This window comes from Nicotiana sylvestris, chromosome 11 (genome assembly GCF_000393655.2).
Source record: "Nicotiana sylvestris chromosome 11, ASM39365v2, whole genome shotgun sequence".
NCBI lineage: Eukaryota > Viridiplantae > Streptophyta > Magnoliopsida > Solanales > Solanaceae > Nicotiana > Nicotiana sylvestris.
Window position 1 is genome coordinate 161,491,380 of NC_091067.1, and position 21,212 is coordinate 161,512,591.

The 21,212-nt window shown below is 36.0% G+C and overlaps 1 protein-coding gene across 2 annotated transcripts; it reads right to left on the reverse strand.

Annotated features, from left to right (window-relative positions):
* Positions 1-583: 583 nt before the first annotated feature.
* LOC104213598 (cysteine protease ATG4-like) lies at positions 584-7,144 on the reverse strand. Of its 2 annotated transcripts, none has more exons than XM_009763129.2 (8): positions 6,267-7,144; positions 6,074-6,159; positions 5,546-5,596; positions 4,968-5,347; positions 2,753-2,891; positions 1,330-1,385; positions 1,174-1,244; positions 584-1,068 (listed from the first exon to the last, which is right to left on the reverse strand). In XM_009763129.2, exons 1-8 carry the CDS (start codon positions 6,724-6,726, stop codon positions 848-850), a joined length of 1,464 nt encoding a protein of 487 aa, XP_009761431.1. In that variant the 5' UTR covers positions 6,727-7,144; the 3' UTR covers positions 584-847. The 2 variants fall into 2 exon arrangements, with proteins under 2 accessions (XP_009761431.1, XP_009761430.1); XM_009763128.2 differs by having other exon boundaries at positions 5,462-5,596; positions 6,267-7,126.
* Between the last annotated feature and the right edge of the window lie 14,068 nt (positions 7,145-21,212).

Consider the following 21,212-nt stretch of genomic DNA (forward strand, 5'->3'; position numbering starts at 1 on the left):
GCAAATTCGTTGAGTAGTATCAGATACTAAAGCAAACTGGTAAAGTTGTTGACATGTGATCAGAAGGTTACGGGCTCGAATCGCGGAAATAGTCTCTTGCAGGTTAAGGATACGTACGATATACCCTTATGGTCCAATACACCCTTGTGGTCTACTCCTTCCCCGAACCCCACTCATAGCGGGAACTTAGTGCACCGGATTGCCCTTTGATACCTATGCAAACAATATATATATATATATATATATATATATATATATATATATATATATATATATATATATTTGATGGTACCAAGATTTTTTCTTTCTTTTTTGATAGGTTGAAGCTTTACCAAGATTTATTTCTCAAATTTAGAAACCATGAATAAAAGGTAAACATATAAAGCAAAAATCTAATAGAAGAAAGACTTGCTTATGTACCTACCTCTAACTTACATGTAAACTAATGAACAACTTCCATTTTCAACAATAACCAAGTGAAGTAAACCAAATTAAGCAAGCCCCTAATCCAGGATAGAGAAAGGTAAGAATAACACCCAATAATAAGACCAGAAAATAAAAAATAGCAACACAAAATGGAAGATTAGGGGAACAACTATTCAATCTTCTGCATTTGTACTTAGAAAAAAAATGAATTGAACCATACACCATCCCATTTTTGGATAATTTATAGACAACATCAAATTGTAAGGCAAAAGGAGGATCCTACAAGTATGTCTATCTTACAGCAGTAATTTAGTCGAAATCGCGCACCAAACAAGATGGAACACATTAAGGCCACGGGCGCAATCAAGTAGACCGCCTACGAAATTATTTACAACTTTATAATCCTGAAAGTGTTCTTACATCAAAGGAGTTGCCACTCATCTTCAGGTCTACTACCATCCGACTCACCCGGGCCCACAGCATCGAAGGAGTCCAGTTCTGGAACCCCAGAATTACTAGTCACCCTGTCGTTATACTCAACTGATGTGGCTGGGCTACGAGTTTCAGTTATCGTAAACAATGGAGCACCGTTTGATTGATCCACCAACTTAGATGCCCGTATACAGAAATCATCAAAATCACCTACAGAAAGTATATAGAAGTTAGGGGTCAAGAAGCAACTCATATTAGCCATGGTAAAACAAGTGCAACAATTTCTGGAACAATTAGAGAAACAAGCGGACGTACTTTTATCTCTACAATAAAATCCGATTGCCAAAGATGGATCAATTGAATCCAGAGGGAAATGCCTTACAGTACTGCAATCGAAGTCAAAAGGTTATAAGGTGATTAAAACTAAAAACGAAAATATCAGGTGAGAAACTAGAATGTGTATTCGCTTACTTGCAGTGATAAGATGAAGTATCAATATCTAACTTATCCGTTTTAATATCAACAACCTGCGCATCAGACATATAATGAGAACATTACATCCGACATCCAGTAAAATTAGATAACCAAAAATACTTCAAATTTTGAAACTTTCAGTGATAAGATGAAATATTAAAGTCCAGATTATCCGTTATGGTATCAACAACCTGCTCATCAGACAGATAAATCCATAAAACTTCAAATATTAAAATCACCGGACAAATGAGATTACAAGCACCATAAAGACAGTTATAATAAGTAAAAAAGGTAGGAAAGCTGAACGACCAATCAAGAAATACTCGTTTATTAGAGATGTGATTCCTTACCCGTCCCACTCGCCGCAAAAAAAAAAGAAGAAACTAAATGGAAAAGCTCATACAGGGACCAAATAATTTGTTTGATTTGCACTTTTGGTGTTGCCGGAAAGTGAAACTAGAGGAGTCTGATGGATCAAAACCGCTGAAATGAATATGCTGGAACATTTTAGAAATCCACCAAAAATAATGTCCCAAACCGAAAATTATGAAATTACATAGAAGGTTCTCCAAAAGGGGAACTTGACTAGCAGAGCTGTTCACAGCCATCGCTGATGACGATTAATCAACCGCACTAGCATTTCAGATGACGATAATCAAATATGGATCTTGGTTAATGCGGAATGTTGAGGCAGCAGAAAATGGAACATTGAGAAAAAACCATGATGTCAAGAAATTAGGACGTGGAGGACGGAAAGGTGTAATTTGGTGATTGTTTGTTATATAGCAGCACTCCCGCTCCAGCAATAAGGCTAATATTTTAGCTTGTAGAAGATTCTAAGAAAGTCCTCTAAAGCAGCAAGGATCTGTTAGAGAATATTCTACTAGATCCGCATAGAAGCTTTTTCTAAGTAGGAAACTTTCAGCAAACAATAAGAGCTCTTAAATCAAACTTTAAAAGCCAAATGATTTTTTTTTTCTTTCATTTGGGTGCTTCTTATACCATCCCATACTGAGTGCTGCTGCTTTCGAATATATTGGATGACATCTTTCCTAATATAAAAACGACGGATTCGGGGCAAAAGCCGACCTATAAAAACCAGATCGCAGTACTACATAAAATCCAAAAAATTTCTCCACACTAATGAATCAAATGAAAAAAACTTCAAATCTTAATAAGCATAAAAAAGGTAACAAAGACCAAACAATTATGACATTCTTGATGGTGGTAATTATTGATAGATTGTTGAAGTCAGCCAGCAAGGAAAGACGCTGATTTCCATCTATAACATTTAAACATGGAAAGTTTGATTTTAAGGATCGGCAATTAACCCTAGATTGTAAGTAGTAATAAATTATAGAAATTCCAATCAGTATGTGTGAAATGGCATAAATACGATAAAAAGGAAAGAAACAATTACTGGCTGAACTTCATGTGGATCAAGATAAAAGGCTTGATCATCCTGCACGCCGACAATGTAGGTCGAGGCTCCAGGTCTGCCACCTAGGATCCCAAGGCTTTGAGGAAAACTGAATGTAGCTGCCAGTAAAGGAAGATACCTAACGTACAAGAACATAATAGAAGTTCAGTAAACAGAATGATCTGGTTTTTATAGTAGAAACAGTAAATCATCCGTCAAATATCAATGCAGTCCACAATTTTAATTTTCGTTAGATATGGCCTTCTCGCCGTGCCTGACGTGTCATAAATCAACATGGAGATAAGGAAAACACGAGATAGTCATAACGTGTTTTGTGTGCGTACGGACATCAAAGACCAATCTATATTCCATGTTCAATTTTGCAAATGATACTTCTTAAACCACCAGATGACAACTTACTTCTGCAAGTAAATCTAGCTGCTAACTATACTTTCCTGAATTGAGTAGTATTATGAATATTGTCGTTTAGGATCACAGAAACAAGTTTGAACGCCTTGTTCGCTAAGTCAATTTTTTAAATATATATGCCCTACTAATTAATGGAATTCTCATCACCTTATCTATGGTGATAAGCATAAACGTCGAATGTTCTACAACTAACAACGTAAATTCAATTAAATGAGTGTATAGGCCAGTAACCAGGAAATCTTTGAGCTATGATAATATAAGAAAGATCATAAATATACCATTAGGAAAAGAAGACATCATGGCTAATCAAACATCAATCGAGTATCTAAGCCTCATCTCAAATTAGTTAGAGTCAACTTATGAGTCACTAGTGCGCATTCCACTTTATACACTGAAGAGGACTCATCAACCTATTGCAACTCTTCTTAGTTTTCCGGACTTGGGACTGGCTATACTTTGTGAAGCAACCATGATTTATAGTAACTTAGAATATGGAATTTCTCAAGCTGTCATTAATCTGTTAATTACAAGTATCTTTCAGCTAGATTATAGCGCAAGAGAAGGAATGATTATATATGGTAGTGCCGTCCTTCTATTTCATGTTCTTACTTGAAGAGGACAACCCGAAAGTGTCGCATGGCTGGAAACATTAGTATGAGACCTTGAATCACATACGATATTGCGACCATTGTGACCATCTTGTATCCGCACTTGTTCCATTGAAATAATAGTTAGATCAAGCCATGTGATTAGATAGTGTTCAAAAGAGTTTGTGGTATTTTTATTTTTTTTTATTTTTTTTGATGACCGAGAAATCCGTCTGGGGCCGATCCTTTGGACCAACCGCAGCCTTCGAAACTTGGTGGATAATGGGCCGGCCCCTCTACCCTTCTCCACTTAACTACCAGGCTTTGCTTTGCATGGTGTGGGGGCTTAAACCTGTGACCTAAGACACAAATCCACCACCCTTTGCCACTTGAGCTAGGCCCTGGTGGGTGATTTGTGGTATTTTTATTAGTCTTGCTGTTGAGAATACGAAGCATGATCCAGAAATTTATTTTTTTTGTTATTATTTTCATTTGTGTTCCTTATGTTAGTGCTTACTGATTTTTTTTTACACTACTAATCAAGGTATCTACCATGGCTCCTCTTAAAGAAGATGCTGGATTCCCCAAGAAAAGTCTTCTGGCCTAGAAAAGAAGATGCCTGATTCCCCCCAAGACAGGTCTTTTGCAACAAATGCTAAAAACTCGTCGTCCAAGGTTAATGAAATCCAAATCCTAAATGGTATGAGTGGCTCTTCATTCGGTAAAATAATGAAATACTTTAGACACTTAATTCTATGGAAGATTCTTTAAAGATCTTTTCTAGCACTGTACCATATTAATTCCATATCCACTTTCCCTTTATAAGGCCTGCCAAATAGTCGCTATAGCCACAAAGTATCATGTAACTCTGCAACAGTTTCGAATAATCAAACTGTTACTGATTGGATAAGGAATGACAATCTTAATTTCTTTGCATACAATTTCATCATAATAAAGCAAAACTGGCAATGAAATAGTAATGATAGCACTAAAGTGCTTACAGATCCCCAACAAAGCACCACTTGTTTTACGACACAAACAAATAATCATTCAGCCACAATCTTCTTTTACTTGGCAAGTTCTTAAGTTATTTATGACGGTAATGCAGAGAGATATACTAGAGAATAAATAGGCAAGAGTTTTGCATCATACAACACTACCAGTGCAGATAAATAAAAATAAGAGAAATGAAAGGAAACCTTGAATTGATTTTGTCAAGTCCAAGAACCAACGGAACTAAGAAAAGAACAGGTATCCAGTCAGCTTCGCCTTTTGACAAGTCAGAACAATGCCTGACAATGTCCTCAACACAGAGCACCGGTGCTCCGCCTCTTTCGCCATCTTCATCCCCAGATACAACATAGATAGACATGAGAGAAGACATGTCAGCATTCCCCATTTCTTCTCTCTTGCTTCGTGCTAATGTTTCCCAAGTGCGACACATTGCATATGGGCCCACCCATGATCCAGGAGAAAGACCATATGTCTTCCCGGCTTGAAGGAGATTGTGAATAGAGCAAGCTGACTCCTCTGAATCACCAAAAAGGTGCAATATCTCAACATACTTTTGGTCATGCGGCTGCACGATGAGATAACATGATAAGTTCTCAAGCTAAAACAATATACGTATGAGATGAGAATCTGATCTTTTTCTTGTCTTTTTTCTTATATATAAGAGATACGAGATGAGAACCTGACTGTGCAATATCGTGGTTTTAAATTGGAAATTGAGCATTTTAACAACTGAAAGTACTGCAGTGTTTTGACTTTCGAGTACCTTGTCCAAAGATTTTCTCCAAGATCTTCCTAATCGATGAAGAAGTAGAGCCTATAAATACAGGAATCATCAACATCACTACAGCAGACAGAGTAAGCATTGGAAACTCAGAAGAAGAAAAAAACGAAAGATAAAAAAGGCAGCCGGTGCATGAAGCATCCCACGTTCCGCAAGGTCCGTGGAAGGGCCACACCTCAACGGGTGTGATACACAAACTTTAGTGGTTGATACCACGGCTCGAACCCATGACCTATAGGTCACGGAGATAACTTTACCGTTGCTTCAAGGCTCCCCTTCGAAAAGGGGAGCCTAGTGCGTAAGCTCCCGTTATGTACGGCGAAAGGGTCACCACACCGGGTCTTATGTACGGCTACGCTGCCTTGCTTTTGCAGGAGGCTGTTTCCGCGAATTGAACCCGTGACCTCATGATCACACGGCAGCAACTTTTACCATTGCGCCAAAGCAAGATTATAAAGATTTTAGCTAACTTATAGCAAGAAAGAAAAGGAATTTTGCCAGGTAATAAACCTGAGCAACAAGCATCTGACTGCTCCTAAGCATGCAACCCCAATTAACATCACTGGTATACTTAGAATCTCCAATAGGAGGAAACCCTGTAATTACATTCAACCAAATAACCAAAATTCACTATCACACCAAATCAAAATTCTAATCAGATCAAACAAAATAAGAATAAAAAAAAGATTAAAACTTTAACTACCTTTTCGATATGTAACAAGAATCCTAGATGAGAAATCATCAACAAAAGCAGAAAAACCTTCACTTTGAGTTGGTTCAATGGATGGATCATCATCTTGAACAACTTTATAACAAACACCTAAAAGCCAAATATCACTTTTAGAGCCATTAGGAATCCCAGTTTTATTAATCCCAAAAATCCTCCTCATTGAGCCACTATTCATCATTCTTTTCACAGCACTAGTCCAATTAATACCAATACCATTATAATACTTCTTTGAACTTAAGTCACCTTTTTTTAAACACCCTTTTGGCTCAGTATCAAAGATTGAAAAAGGAGAAACCAAAAAACCAGACCAAACAGAAGATTTTTTGTTACTGCTTGGTCCTGGTTCTGGTTCTGAAGAAACTAAAGAACCAAGATTTTTTCTTGGAGAATCTGAATCAGACGAACTTTTACTAAATTGGGTTTTTTTAGGCATCAAAGATTATATTTTTGATTCATGACACATGGTATAAAAGAGCTAAAACTTGGCAAAACTGGCAATTTTTTGTCTGTTTTTGACAAGTTTGATGGTTTTAAGAATGATAGTTTTATCTGGGGTTTTGAGATTTGGAGAAAAGATTCGGGCTTTATGGGATTTAGGATTTTACATGGTACGAATATATAGAATTGGCAAATTTTTTTGGCTATTTTTGAGAGATTTTTGGGGTTGTTGGGATTGAAAATTTGATCTGGGGTAGTGAGATTTGAAGAAAAGATTGTCAATTTATTGGATTTTGGGTGCCAATGATTGGGAATTTGGAGGAAATTTGGAGTGTGGTGAGGTCAAAACTTAGGAGAAAGTGGCGTTACGAAATTGAGTTGGATGAGGAAAGAACAGATTTGAGGAAAAGAAATAAGTTACTATATTGTATGAAATTTATATTCCAGAGAGGTATGCGTTGTAATTGTTTGTACATAGTGCAGTAATATATGTACATTGGTGAGGTAAGAAGAAACTAAGATAAAATGATATAAATAGTCCCTTGTGTTTGAGAGTAAGTTAAAAGTAGTCTCTTAAATATGCACTAAGCAATTTTGATCCTTTAAGTTTTCCAACTTCATCAAATACTTAACAGACTTTATTTGTTAGTTTTGATGAAAACTATGGGGGGAGGGGGCGGAGAGGGGAGTGTAAATTAGCCAGAACTATTTAAAGGCACAATTTTTGTAATTTCTACTATTTTAGACCAATTTTTAGAGTTTGGTGTAGTTTTTTGAGGTATACTTTTAGCTTTTGGGGTATTTAGTATAGTTTTTGTTTGGTATTTTATAGGATTCGGTATAACTAGAAATTCATAAGAGAAGAAGAATCGTAGCGTAGGGTCGACATAAACTATCGATTAAAATAGTCTAATGAGAAAACATTTGTTCACGTTCTACGCCACATCAATCTGTTATGGCTCGACTCTCTTCCTTAGCAGTGTAGGATTCTCCGGGCAGCCTGCGTGGATCAGTACATTAGTTAGACTTCCTTCTTACCATTTAGCTATTTTCTCCATCGAGAAGGAGATCGAGGACAGGTTGGAAGCTTCTTCCTTCTAAGGACTTTCTCCGAGATTTTTCTGGTGTTTAAGATTGAATCTTATTTTTCATATTTTTTGTCAAATTAAATAATGAAAAAATTATTAAATCCGAGACCAAAAAAACTGTTTAGTACATACACTTAGAGCTTTATTTATGCCATGTTGTTTTGTTCATTTCAGTTATCTTACTTTTTTGTTGTTACTATTGAAGTCTAATTCTTCTTTTTACTCTCTTTCTTCTTCTACGCCCCTCCTCCACCTCCACCTCCTCCTCCTCCTCCTCCTCCTTCTTCTTCTTCTTCTTCTTCCTTTATTTTCTTTACTTTATTTTGAGCCGAGGGTCTACCAAAAACAACATTTCTACCGTTATTAGGTAGGGTAAGATCTATGTAAACACTACCCTCTCCATACCCTACTTATAGTACTAAATTGGCTTTATTGTTGTTGTTGCATACCTAAGGTAGTACTCTAACAACTTGTTTGGATGGGTTGGCACATATTGTATTGTATCGTATTGTTACTTTAAATACAATATTTGTTTTTATTGTTACTTAAAATTTATTGTATCGTATTGTTAAATCTATCGTTACGTAACGACAAATAGTGTCACTCAATGGAACGACAGATTTGGTGTGGTGGCGTCGTTTCCTTACTATTTTCTCTCATCATGCCCTTCTTTATTATTACATAATCATATTTTATCATTTATCCTACTTTTTTATATAATAATTCTATTTTGTATCCTATCTTTTCTTAGTAATATTGCAAGTTTATTCTTCATATTGTTAGTGCGTGACATCATGAAATGACGTCAAACAATACAATATTTTCAAACGTTGTATTTATTAAACAATACAATATGATACGTTGTGAAACAATATATAACAACAATCCAAACAAGTTGTAAGCGTACCTCAAACATAAAGGACCATTGTTTATTATTTTTTTGATTTGTTCGGCCCATTTTAGTTGGATAGAAGAAAAGCCCAATATTTTGTTATGGAATACTTGTTCAATGATGCAATGCAATAGAAACTAACGAGAATAGTCAATCTAGGAGCTCAAGCTCGAAGAAGGTGATGGTTATATCAAGATTTATCAAGAAAACAGCTCAATGAGAAGAGAAATTTAGAAAGAATAGAAATGTATTATCTTCAAAAGTGATTCATCAATTACATGTATATCAACTATATATGCTAGGCTGAAGATTCTAGAAGATTGTTACTACCTCCGTTTTAATTTATGTGAACATGTGTTTGACTAGGTACGAAGTTTAAGAAAAATTGAAGACTTTTGAAATTTGTGGTCTTAAATAAGTCAAAAAGGGGTCAAGAATTTTTATGTGGTTATAAAAGCTTCTCAATAAGGGTATAATTGTAAGTTTAAACTAAATTATTTCCAAATTTAGAAAAGGGGTCATTCTTTTTGGAACGAACCAAAAAGAAAATAGGTTCACATAAATTGGAACGGATAGAGTATTAGCTAACAATTTGTAACTAACTCTAACCAACTGTAAGTAACATAACTAATTATTGCCACGTCAGCCGCCAACTAAGCTTCATTGTTACTGCATTTTAGTTCTTAACTTGATTTCTTCTCTTTAATTGCTTGATTTTCTCTCCTTGGTTGCTTATCTCCTTTACTTGTATCAATACCCTTCCCTAAAGGAAATTCTTGTCCTCAAGGATTGAAAGAGGGAAACCTTGTTTGTAGCTCTTGAAGATACTCCCAAGTGGCATGATCAGCATTAAGCCCTCCCCATTTGACCTTAACTTGGAAAACAACTTTATTACCATGTTTGACTAACCTCTTTTCTAAGATGGATTCTGGTTGAAGGGCAGTAGGGGCTGGACAAATGGAGTATAAGAGGATGGTGATAACTAGGGATTCTAGCCTATTATATGCTTCTTTTTGCTTAGGTTTGGATTAAAAATATGTGCAAATATTCCCAAAAGTTAACTTAGTGTGCTTGTTTGCAATGTTTGGTCAAAAAGAGACAAGGAAGTCATAACCATCTCAAAAAGGAGTGAAACCTGCACAAGTTCAAAGTTGATATCAAAGGGCGCTGACAGAGAGAAATAGCAGCAAACGCGAGGGTTCTACCGCTGAGGCGGTCCTGATGCCGCTCTCAGCGGTTTGAGGATTCAGAGAGTGTTTCTGAAGCTTAACAGTCATCGCTGCCCGCGATCATATTTCGCAGCCGCGGTTGAAGGAGCGCTGAGGCGGGTGTTTTTACGCTCCCAGCGGACTCAAGTTCAGAACTAGCTAAAAAGAGAAGAATCATGGTCCGAGCTTGATTTTGCACGGTCGCGGTAGTCATAGCGTTGAGGCGACCTATTTTTCGCTGTCATCAGAATCTCCGTAGGGGCAATTTTATCTGGAAAATTTAGCTTTGTATAAATAGTTCTTTTTTAGATTTTTAGGGTATTAGTTGTTTTGTAGAGCACGTGAACTGCTGTTTTTATCTTTTTAGAGTAATTTTAGAACATCTTTAGCAATTAATCTTAGATTTTACTCTTGTAATTACTTTTTATGGCTTATATTTCATCTCCATCTTCGATTTCTTATTTGATTATGAGTAGCTAAACTCATTAGTTAGGGTTGTGACCCAACCTGTAACACCCCGTAAATTCGACTTAGGTATGAATGTTTTAAATGAGTAGTAAGGTTATATTTTGGACATGTGAAGTTCTATTGGTATGATTATGGATGGAAATAGTTATTTTAGAATCAAGACGAAGAGTGGGGTGTACAAGATTCGATAAAATCTACGAAGTTTGCAGAGGGTCAGTCTTGCAGGAGGTTTAGTGAAATACTTGTAAGGTATTTGGGAAAACGCAAAACACAAAAGTTGTAGGCCTTTGAAATATCTTTCCAAAGATATATTATGGAGCTCAAACGGATCTCTGTGCCAAAAAGTTATGCGCATTTTATAGAACAGTGTGCAATATGCATGCCTTGAGCGCACCCCAAGCGTGGCCGCGCTCCTGAGGCAGTTTCACTGCCATTTTGCGCGGTCAGCCCATAGGTGCACGGGGGCACTCATGGGGGGTCATTTTAAAGCCCTACTTCGTCCCCCACACCCCCAAAACACAAAAACCTTGCTTTAGAGAGGGGAGCTCTCAAAAACCTAACTTTTCAAGGGTCCCTCCACAACTCAAGGTAAGTTCTAATGGTGATTCTTAGTTAATTTCAATTTCCCAACATCTTATTAACATGGGTAAACCTTGCATATCATTAGATATTGGGACATCATTGTTGAGAGAAGAAACCCTAGAACTCGAATTCAAGAAGATTGAACGTCAAGAAGGTAATATCTTCATCCTCTAATTGATTCTAGCATTGGATTAATGATTATAGACTCTAGTTCATGAGATATGAGTTAATGGATTTAATAGAAAAGCATGAACAGATTATAGATTTGGGTTGTTAATTGTTGATTATTGGTTAAGGATATTGTTTACCTTATGGGTGATAAAGAATGATGTTGATTGTAACCATTTGAGACTTTAAAATTTATCTAGGATCAAGAGAATGGGTTATAGAGACACCACTAATAAGGACTATGAAGCTTTATGCCACCAAGTGTTTGAGAAAATACCTAAGTAACCAAAACATGAGTGTTATTGCTAATATGGAATCCCTTTGACTTGTATTGATATAGATTGAAGTTGAAACGGTTGACGAATGTTGTATTACGCTCAAGATCAGGAAGTTAAGGTATGTGAGGCTAACTCTCTATGTTTGGGAATGTTAATGATTCTCCCTACACTATGTTTCTTTTACCATGTTATTAATTGCCTCAGAAATATAGTTAAGCCTAGTTCCTTGAATAGTTGTAGAACTTATATTTTCTAGTTTCATAACTCGTTCATGACCTTCATTCTGAACGTTGTGAGCTCATTTCGTATTCAATATAGACTTGGGTTTGATATCCTTGAGTCTCAGTATAGCTTACTCAGCATGTCATAAACAGTTGAAGTTTCAATGTTCATAATCAGTTCAAGAATACATGTCTCAGTCTAGTCCTATTCAGTATTCTAGTATTATATAACTTAGTGTGATTTAGCATTTCAGTATCATGTATTGCAGTATGATTCTTAGTTCCTGATTTTAAATTCCTGAATGTTGGACATCTATATTTGGGCCTGAGGCCGCAACTTATGCTTTATGTATCTTTGGGCATGAGGCCGTAGTTATGTATACGTATACTTGGGCCCGAGACTGTAGTTGTGCACATATATATTAGGCCTAAGGCCACAGTTTATTTATTCGGATAAACAGGTTGTTCATCAATCAGAAGAGGGAGTATTCATATCCTTACTTCTTTTGTTCAGTTGAGTTATCTGTTATCATTTCAGCTATCAGTTATTAATTTAGTTATCAATTATCATTTCAGTTTCACTTTCAATAATTATCATTTCAGTTATCAATTATCAATTATCAATTATCAGCTCAGTATCAGTTTCGGCATTTATAATTCATTCTTTCAGTTGTTTTGCATACCAATGCAATTTAAATATACTGATATCCCTTTTACCTGGGGCTTGTATCTCACGATGCAGGTAATAATTTACATGTTGATAATTTAGAGCGTTAGGACTCTCGTATCAGCTGTTTGGTGATCCCCAGTTCTTTCGGGGAATTATAATTATCGTATAGTCTTCAGTATTTTGAGACAATCAATGTTTTCAGTACTTCATTAGAGGCTTCATAGACTAGAGTAACAGTTAGACAGAGTCTCAGGCTTTTCATGTTAAGCTATGTTGGCTACAAATATGTTTCAGAATTGTATTAGTATTTTCGCACTTTGATTTATATCATCCAGACTTTCAGTATATTAGCATGTGTTAGTTTATCTTCCGTATTCCGTATGTCATGATATCACATGTTGATTCAGCCAGCCAGTTGGTTCGCTCGGTCACATGTAGTCAGGCACCGAGTGTCGTGTTATGTCCAAGCCCAGGTTCGGGGCGTGACAAAGCTTGGTATCAGAGCACTAGGTTCAAGAGTCTTAGGGAGTTTATAAAGCCGTGTCCAGTGGAGTTTCCTTTATATGTGTGTGCCGACCACTCATATAAACGGTTAACTACCAAGACATCGAGGATTATCTCATTTCTTTATACTCTAGATTGTGCCATGAAGCTTAGAGCAATAGTTAACCTTTTCTTCCTATCGAACTCCAAACGTATCGAATGCCCAAACGACGTGCGGGAAAAAACTCAAGTTCTTAGAGAAGATGATTCCCATTGGGGTATAAGTTGGTAACAAATGAGAATGAGATGATGTTAAAAGTGGGATGCAATGGGTAGTAGTACAGATTAGAGCATAACCTTATCAGAAAGTACAAAAGAAATTATCATGTCTTATGGTTATCAGTTATACAGTCTTTCAGTTAGCAAGTTTGTGGTTATTCAGAATGCCAGTATTCAGATATATGTTTACCAAATATCCAATTTTTAATGTATCAAATTTTCTGGTGAGTATACAGTAATGCCTATGGGTGCTAAAAGAAAAAGTAAGTAATAGTGATTATAGAGAAACCTTCACATATTTTAGGTCTGGATTAAGACCAAGACTCACCGGATGGCGCAGGAGGTGATCTATTAGATGATGGTATACTTTGAAGGATAAGTTTGTACATGGTAGTGTATTTATATGTGTTTTACCTCCTAGAACAACTTCATTTAATTCTTGGAAATGGAGCCACAAGTTGGATGATGATAGTTCAGATGTCAGACCCCAACATTGGTCACCATAGCTTTAGACAGAAAAGAGCCTAAGGGTAAAATACCTAGGAGTCAAAAACGTTTGTTATTACCAAAGATGTGATTTTGTACAACTCATGCAAATGACTAGAAGATATGATGTATGCAATGAGAACCAAGAGCAGCCAATAGTGAATTTCAGGGAACAATTTTAAGTTGTTCATATTTATTTAAATTAGAACTAGAAGTACCATGTTAGTAAGTTATTATAAGAAGCAGCTATTGATGTAAGATAAAGATATGGCAATTCCCCCTTAGATTATGTGACTAAGTGATTACCGCAGATGTTTATAGTATGATATGATTTTGTATTATATAAAAAGTTTGGGGTTAGATATTCAAATTTCGTTTATGGCAGATGAATTCCCTAAGGGTGATCCATGCACATAGTTTAGAAGGAAAAAAAGAAGATAGTGTGCAAAAAAAGAATATGGTCAGATGATGAGGGAAGTTAGGAGTAACCTTATGCTTCACTTTAGTTATTCAAAGCAGGAGAAGAAAATATGATGTTATTAAGTGGTTAGTAAAAAGGATAGTAAGTAAGTTTTGAGTTGATACAGTGAATTAGCAATTTCAACAGAGCTAGTAGAGGTACAATTTGATGCACTTAGCCAGGTTAACTATAGTGAGTGGATGACAATTTGAAAAACCGAATGTGTGTTGGAACCCAAAGAGTTTAAGTTAAACCTGAAGTACAGTGATAGTGGGGAAAAAAATCAGCTAGGCAGTGAGAGAGCAAACTGCAGAAGAATAGCCTATAAGAGTTATCAAAAAGGGGTTTCCTCAAGATTGACAGTGTGAGCAGAGTTGAATTATTAATTTTGTGTATGATAGTTGTGAATACATTAGGTTTCCTTAATATGAATAATTTAGTTTTTCCTAAAAAAAGGAAGATTTCTCATAAGTAAGTTGGAAGATTAGTCATCATTGACATAGAGTGCAAAGAATTACAAAAAATAAGGAGAGTTATTTGGATCCCAAAAAAAGGAAGAATCCCCAAGTATAAGACCTTTGGTCTAAGGGGTGATGTGAAAACCATCAGTAAGTCCAGATGGAGATATGAAACTCGAATAGTTAGCATGGAATATGAAAAAGAAAATCAGTTTGGTATTGAGGGAAAATTGTATAATTACCATAGGGATTATGTCTAGCATGTGTAAGAAACACACAGTGATTAGAATGATCACCGAGCTTAGTTATTAATGATAAAGTGATCACAGAAAGGCTGTTAAATCATGCCTATTTATGTGTTATGAGGGTAGTGCCATTGCACGGGACTCTAATGTTTAGAGTACATGTAAAAGACTTAGTTCACAATAATACTATAAGTGTTTTCAGGAAGTTTTTAAGAAGATAAAGTGTGGGAAATATAACTCATGATTGAGGTAGATAAGAGAACTCTGGTGAAAGAAGTTCACCAGCCAAGATAGGTGTTCGACTTCGGACTTCGAAGATGATGGAATTATTGTCTAGAACATGACTTGTTCCCCCTTAGTAGCCGAAGAGAAGGAGAAACAATGTGATGATCCCTACGTGTTGAAGTTGAAAGAGGAGATTCACAAGTATAAGACGATGGCTTTTGAATAAGAGAGATGATGGTACTCAGAGGTACCAAGACAGATTGTGTGTTCCAGACATAGATGGACTTAAGGAGGGAAGATTATGTTAGGAGCCCATAATTTTAGGTATTCTTTCCACACAGGTTCCCCAAATATGCATCATGACCAAGGAGTTTATTGGTGGACCAACATGAAAAAACGTCACAGACTTTGTGGCCTATTGTCCGAATTGTCAGCAAGTGAAAGTCGAGCAACAGAAAGCCTAGTGTTTTATCACATAATACATATATTTTGAGTGGAGATGGTAAATATGAAATTTATAACAAGATTATCTTGCTCATTTTAAAATCATGATTTGATTGAATGATTGTAAATCGACTTACCAAGTCAACACACTTCTTACCAGCAAAAACTACAGATTCAGTAGAAGATTATACCAAGTTGTACATTCAGGAAATTATTTAATTGCATGGGACTACGTTGTCCACCATTTCGAATTGTGATGCTCAGTTTAAAATGAACTTTTAGAAGTTCTTTCAGAAATGATTAGGCACAAGTTTTTAATCCTCAAAAAGATGGTCAGGAAGGATTGTTCAAACAAGTTGAGGATATGTCCTTGATGTTAAAAGAAATTGGGATGATCACATACCTCCCATTGACTTTGCTAATAATAACCTATCATTCTAATATCAAGATGGCACGTGCGAGACTCTGTATGGGCGAAGGTGTAGATCACCAATTGGTTGGTCCAAAGTTGGTGAATGAGAGTTATTGGGACCAAATTTGGTCTATCAGACTATGGAGAAAGTTAAGTTGATTTAAGAGCGTTTGAAGATGACTCAGAGCCGCCAAAAGTCCTATTCGAGCGTGCAACATAGAGACCTACAGTTTCAAGTTGATGATTGGGTATTTCTGAAAGTTTCGCCTATGAAAGGCGTTACGAGATTTGAGAAGAAGGGGAAGCATAGTCCCTGCTAGGGTTGTGCATGGATCGGATCAGATCAGATTTAGCACATTTCGGATTGAAATTTCGGATTTTGGATTCCACAAAACGCAATCCGAATCCGATCCGAATTATATCGGATTGGATCGGATTGCATAATTTCGGATCGGTTTGGTGATCGGATTTTCGGATCGGATTCAACAGTTCATAACAGAACAAAATTAACATAAACAATAGTTTAATTCAACATAGTTCTAATTCTTGTGAACATTAGTCCTAATCCGCATAGTTCTTGGTCATCTTTATTCTCTATAGTTCTAATTCTTGTGAACAAAGTTCTCGAACATCAGTCCTAATTGACATACACATAGTTAATAATTATAATTCAACAAGAAAAGGAAAGTTGCAAATCATAATTCTTGTGATAGAATCCATTACATAAACAAAACACAATCTTCATAACAAAACAAAATATACTGAAATCTCAAACATATGTCTAATGAACTGAAATCCTCAACCAGAATTCCTTAATAGACTACACAAAAGAGTTCCAAGTTCCAACTTCTATGGCCATCGCACTCAATCCTGATTCCTGGCATGCTTTCAAGTTCTGCAATACTGCACTTGTAAAAAATGAGAGGATCAGTAAATCATAGCCCTAAGTAAATGAGAGAAACAGTGGTACAAGCAATTTCCACGCATCAGCCATTCAGCCTAATACTGGGCAGAACATTTCTCAAACTTCAAACACACTACAATTGTACAATAGAACAAAGTATGCAAGCATGTTGCAATATCCACTTCAACAGAACAAAGTATCAATTTGGAAGAAATACCTTAGCAAATGACATATTAGCAAATGCCTCTTTTGGCTACTCTTGCTCTAGCATTTCAAATACTTGGATAAAAGCAGAATTACTAAAGTCTGGGAAATGAAATCCTACCTTCTACATGTCGACGATGCAAGGCTCTCTTCCGGTATTAATAAAGTCTGTAGAATAAGATAGTAATAGAATAGAATAAATTAGTTAAATATAATCTAAAGAAACATAACATAAGTATACCTTAAACACAAGTAAAGTAATTGAAGAAATAAATAGTCTTACCCGCTTCAAGTTGTTCAAGATTATCTAAATCTTCTTCAATTTTAATCGGAGTTGTTGATTCGTTCCGAAGCCAATATTGGACACACACAAGAGCTTGAACCAATCTAGGAGTCAATGAACTCCTAAATGGATCAAGTATGCGTCCACCGGTACTAAAGGCTGATTTTGAGGCAACACTAGAAATAGGAATGGCTAGCACATCACGTGCCATCTCAGCAAGTGCGGGAAATCTGGGTGAATTCCACTTCCACCACCCCAGAATTTTAAAATTTTCAAAGTCTTCCTCAACATCTTTACCCAAATATTTATCTATGAAGAAGTAGATGAAGTTGGAGAAGATGGACATGAACCAGGGGAAGATGGAGAAGATGGACATGAACCGGAAGATGGATATGAACCAGAACCATCATTCTTCTTTGCATACACATTGAACAAAGATTCCATGTATGTCTTCACCTCAATTTGTATTTTCACACCTATTGTTTCTCCAAACATGGCAGCAAGAGCAAACGAAAGAGATTGAAACTTGTGGCGTGGATCGAACACACATGAAATAAAAATCATTTTGTTCATCTTTTGTGGATCCCCCCAATACTTATCAAACTTCTCTTTCATATTATTTGCCATTTCTTTCAAGGTAGCATCTTCACTTTGCATCAACTCTTTCAAAGAAGAACCAACAACACATATCTCAAGAAAGTGCACATTAGATGTAATATAAAGTGTACCTGATACCTTCAAGGTGAGTTCATAAAATATTTCAAGAAACTTCACAATACGTCTTACACTATCCCAATCAGTACTTAAAAGTGGACCTGCAGGCTGTCCATCCTCACAAATACAGTTAGAAATACATGACATCAAACCATAATCAATATCATAATATTTTGTAAAGGCTTCCTCATAAACTGTAGCAACCTTCAACATCAAATATGTGGAGTTCCACCTAGTAGGAACATCCAAGCACAATGATTTTTTAAAAGTTATCCTATCGAGATCACAACATTCTTTAAATTTCTTCCATCTTGCTGGAGATTGTCTAATGTACCTAACAAGCTTGTCTTATTCGTTCCACAGACACACTCCCTTCTCTCAACCCATCTTGAACAACTAGATTGATGATGTGAACCATACATCTAACATGAACATGCTTACCTTCCATCAAGTTAGTATTCCATCTAGTAAATTGTTTGGATAATTCTTTAACCATGACATCGTTAGAACTTGCATTATCAACTATCACAGTAAATACTTTATCCACTCCCCATTCAAGTAAACACTTAGCAACACCACTAGCTAAATCTTGACCTTTGTGACTAGTAATTGGACAAAAATTTAATATCTTTTTATGCAAATTCCAGTTCTTGTCAATATAATGTGTTGTAACACACATATAGTTAATTCTTTGAATTGATGTCCATGTATCAGTCGTAATACAAATTCTATGTTTTGATTCTTTAAAAATTGACTTCAAAGCAAGTCTTTCATCATGGTAAATCTCAAAACAATCTCTAGTCATAGTAGTACGAGATGGAATATGAAATAAAGGTTGAAGAGCTCTCACGAAGTCTCTAAATCCATCATTTTCAACAGAAATGAAGGGTTGTTCATCTATAATTATCATACGAGCTAAAGCCCTCCTACATGCCTCTTGATCAAATTTCCAAGGGATAAGTGAGACATCACCTGTTTGACATTTCGGTTGAAAAGCTAATTTTGTCTGGCTTGTCTCCGGCTTGTGGGGATTGTTCGGACACTTGAGGATGTGATAGCAAATTGCTTGTACCACTATTTTTGGTGTTAGCTACATATTCTTCTGGACAGTACTTGCATTTCGCTTTTTTAACACCCTCGTCATCAGTGAACTTACTAAAGTGTCGCCAAGCCACTGATCTTTCTTTCATGATTTTTCTTTTCTTCGAACCAGATTCAGATTCGACGTTGCTTGTGGAATAATTTGAAGCACCACTTTTACCACATTTTACAAGAGCTTGAACTTTATTCACCATCTCTACCTCATCTTCCATCTACGAAACAAAACAAAAAATTAAAAGTAAAATCGGATTCAAAATAGTAGTATAGTATGGTTTATTTCTGTTTAAGAAAGTCAAGAGTGAAACCCCCAATTTATTTCATCAATTTTATCCAAGAAATAAAAGAGAACAAACACTTCCTTTAAGCTCTAAGAAAGGGGGAGAAAGAGAGAGAGAACGAGAGAGAAGGAGTGAGTCTTAGTGTCTTACCAGTGCGGTCGTCGGTCGCCGGAACACAGAGAAGAGATAGAGGAAGCGACGAGCAGGAGCAGCTTGAGCCTTGAGGCTTTTGCAGTTTACCTCAGTTACCAGTTATACAGTCTTTCAGTTAGCAAGTTTGTGGTTATTCAGAATGCCAGTATTCAGATATATGTTTACCAAATATCCAATTTTCAGTGTATCAAATTTTCTGGTGAGTATACAGTAATGCATATGGGTGCTAAAAGAAAAAGTAAGTAATAGTGATTATACAAAAACCTTCACATATTTTAGGTCTGGATTAAGACCAAGACTCACCGGATGGCGTAGGAAGTGATCTATTAGATGATGGTATACTTTGAAAGATAAGTTTGTACATGGTAGTGTATTTATATGTGTTTTAACTCCTAGAACAACTTCATTTAATTCTTGGAAATGGAGCCACAAGTTGGATGATGATAGTTCAGATGTCAGACCCCAACATTGGTCACTATAGCTTTAGACAAAAAAGAGCCTAAGGGTAAAATACCTAGGAGTCATAAACGTTTGTTATTACCAAAGATGTGATTCCGTACAACTCATGCAAATGACTAGAAGATATGATGTATGCAATGAGAAACAATAGCAGCCAATAGTGAATTTCAGGGAACGATTTTAAGTTGTTCATATTTATTTAAATCAGAACTAGAAGTACCACGTTAGTAAGTTATTATAAGAAGCAGCTATTGATGTAAGATAAAGATATGGAAGCTCCCCCTTAGGTTATGTGACTAAGTGATTACCGCAGATGTTTATAGTATGATATGATTTTGTATTATATAAAAAGTTTGGGGTTAGATATTCAAATTTCATTTATGGCAGATGAATTCCCTAAGGGTGATCCATGCACATAGTTTAGAAGGAAAAAAAGATAGTGTGCAGAAAAGGAATATGGTCAGATGATGAGGGAAGTTAGGAGTGACCTTATGCTTCACTTTAGTTATTCAAAGAAGGAGAAGAAAATATGATGTTATTAAGTGGTTAGTAAAAAGGATAGTAAGTAAGTTTTGAGTTGATACAGTGAATTAGCAATTTCAACAGAGCTAGTAGAGGTACAATTTGATGCACTTAGCCAGGTTAACTATAGTGAGTGGATGACAATTTGAAATACCGAATGTGTGTTAGAACCCAAAGAGTTTAAGTTAAACCTGAAGTACAGTGATAGTGGGGAAAAAATCAGCTAGGCAGTGAGAGAGCAAACTGCAGAAGAATAGCCTATAAGAGTTATCAAAAAGGGGTTTCCTCAAGATTGACAGTGTGAGCAGAGTTGAATTATTAAGATTATGTATGATAGTTGTGAATACATTAGCTTTCCGTTATGTGAATAATTTAGTTTTTCCTAAAAAAAGGAAGATTTCTCAGAAGTAAGTTGGAAGATTAGTCGTCATTGACGTAGAGTGCAAAGAATTACAAAAAATAAGGAGAGTTATTTGGATCCCAAAAAAGGAAGAATCCCCAAGTATAAAACCTTTGGTCTAAGGGGTGATGTGAAAACCATCAGTAAGTCCAGATGGAGGTATGGAACTCGAATAGTTAGCATGGAATATGAAAAAGAAAATCAGTTCGGTATTGAGGGAAAATTGTATAATTACCATAGGGATTATGTCTAGCATGTGTAAGAAACACACAGTGATTAGAATGATCACCGAGCTTAGTTATTAATGATAAAGTGTTCACAGAAAGGCTGTTAAATCATACCTATTTATATGTTATGAGGGTAGTGCCATTGCACGGGACTCTAATGTTTAGAGTA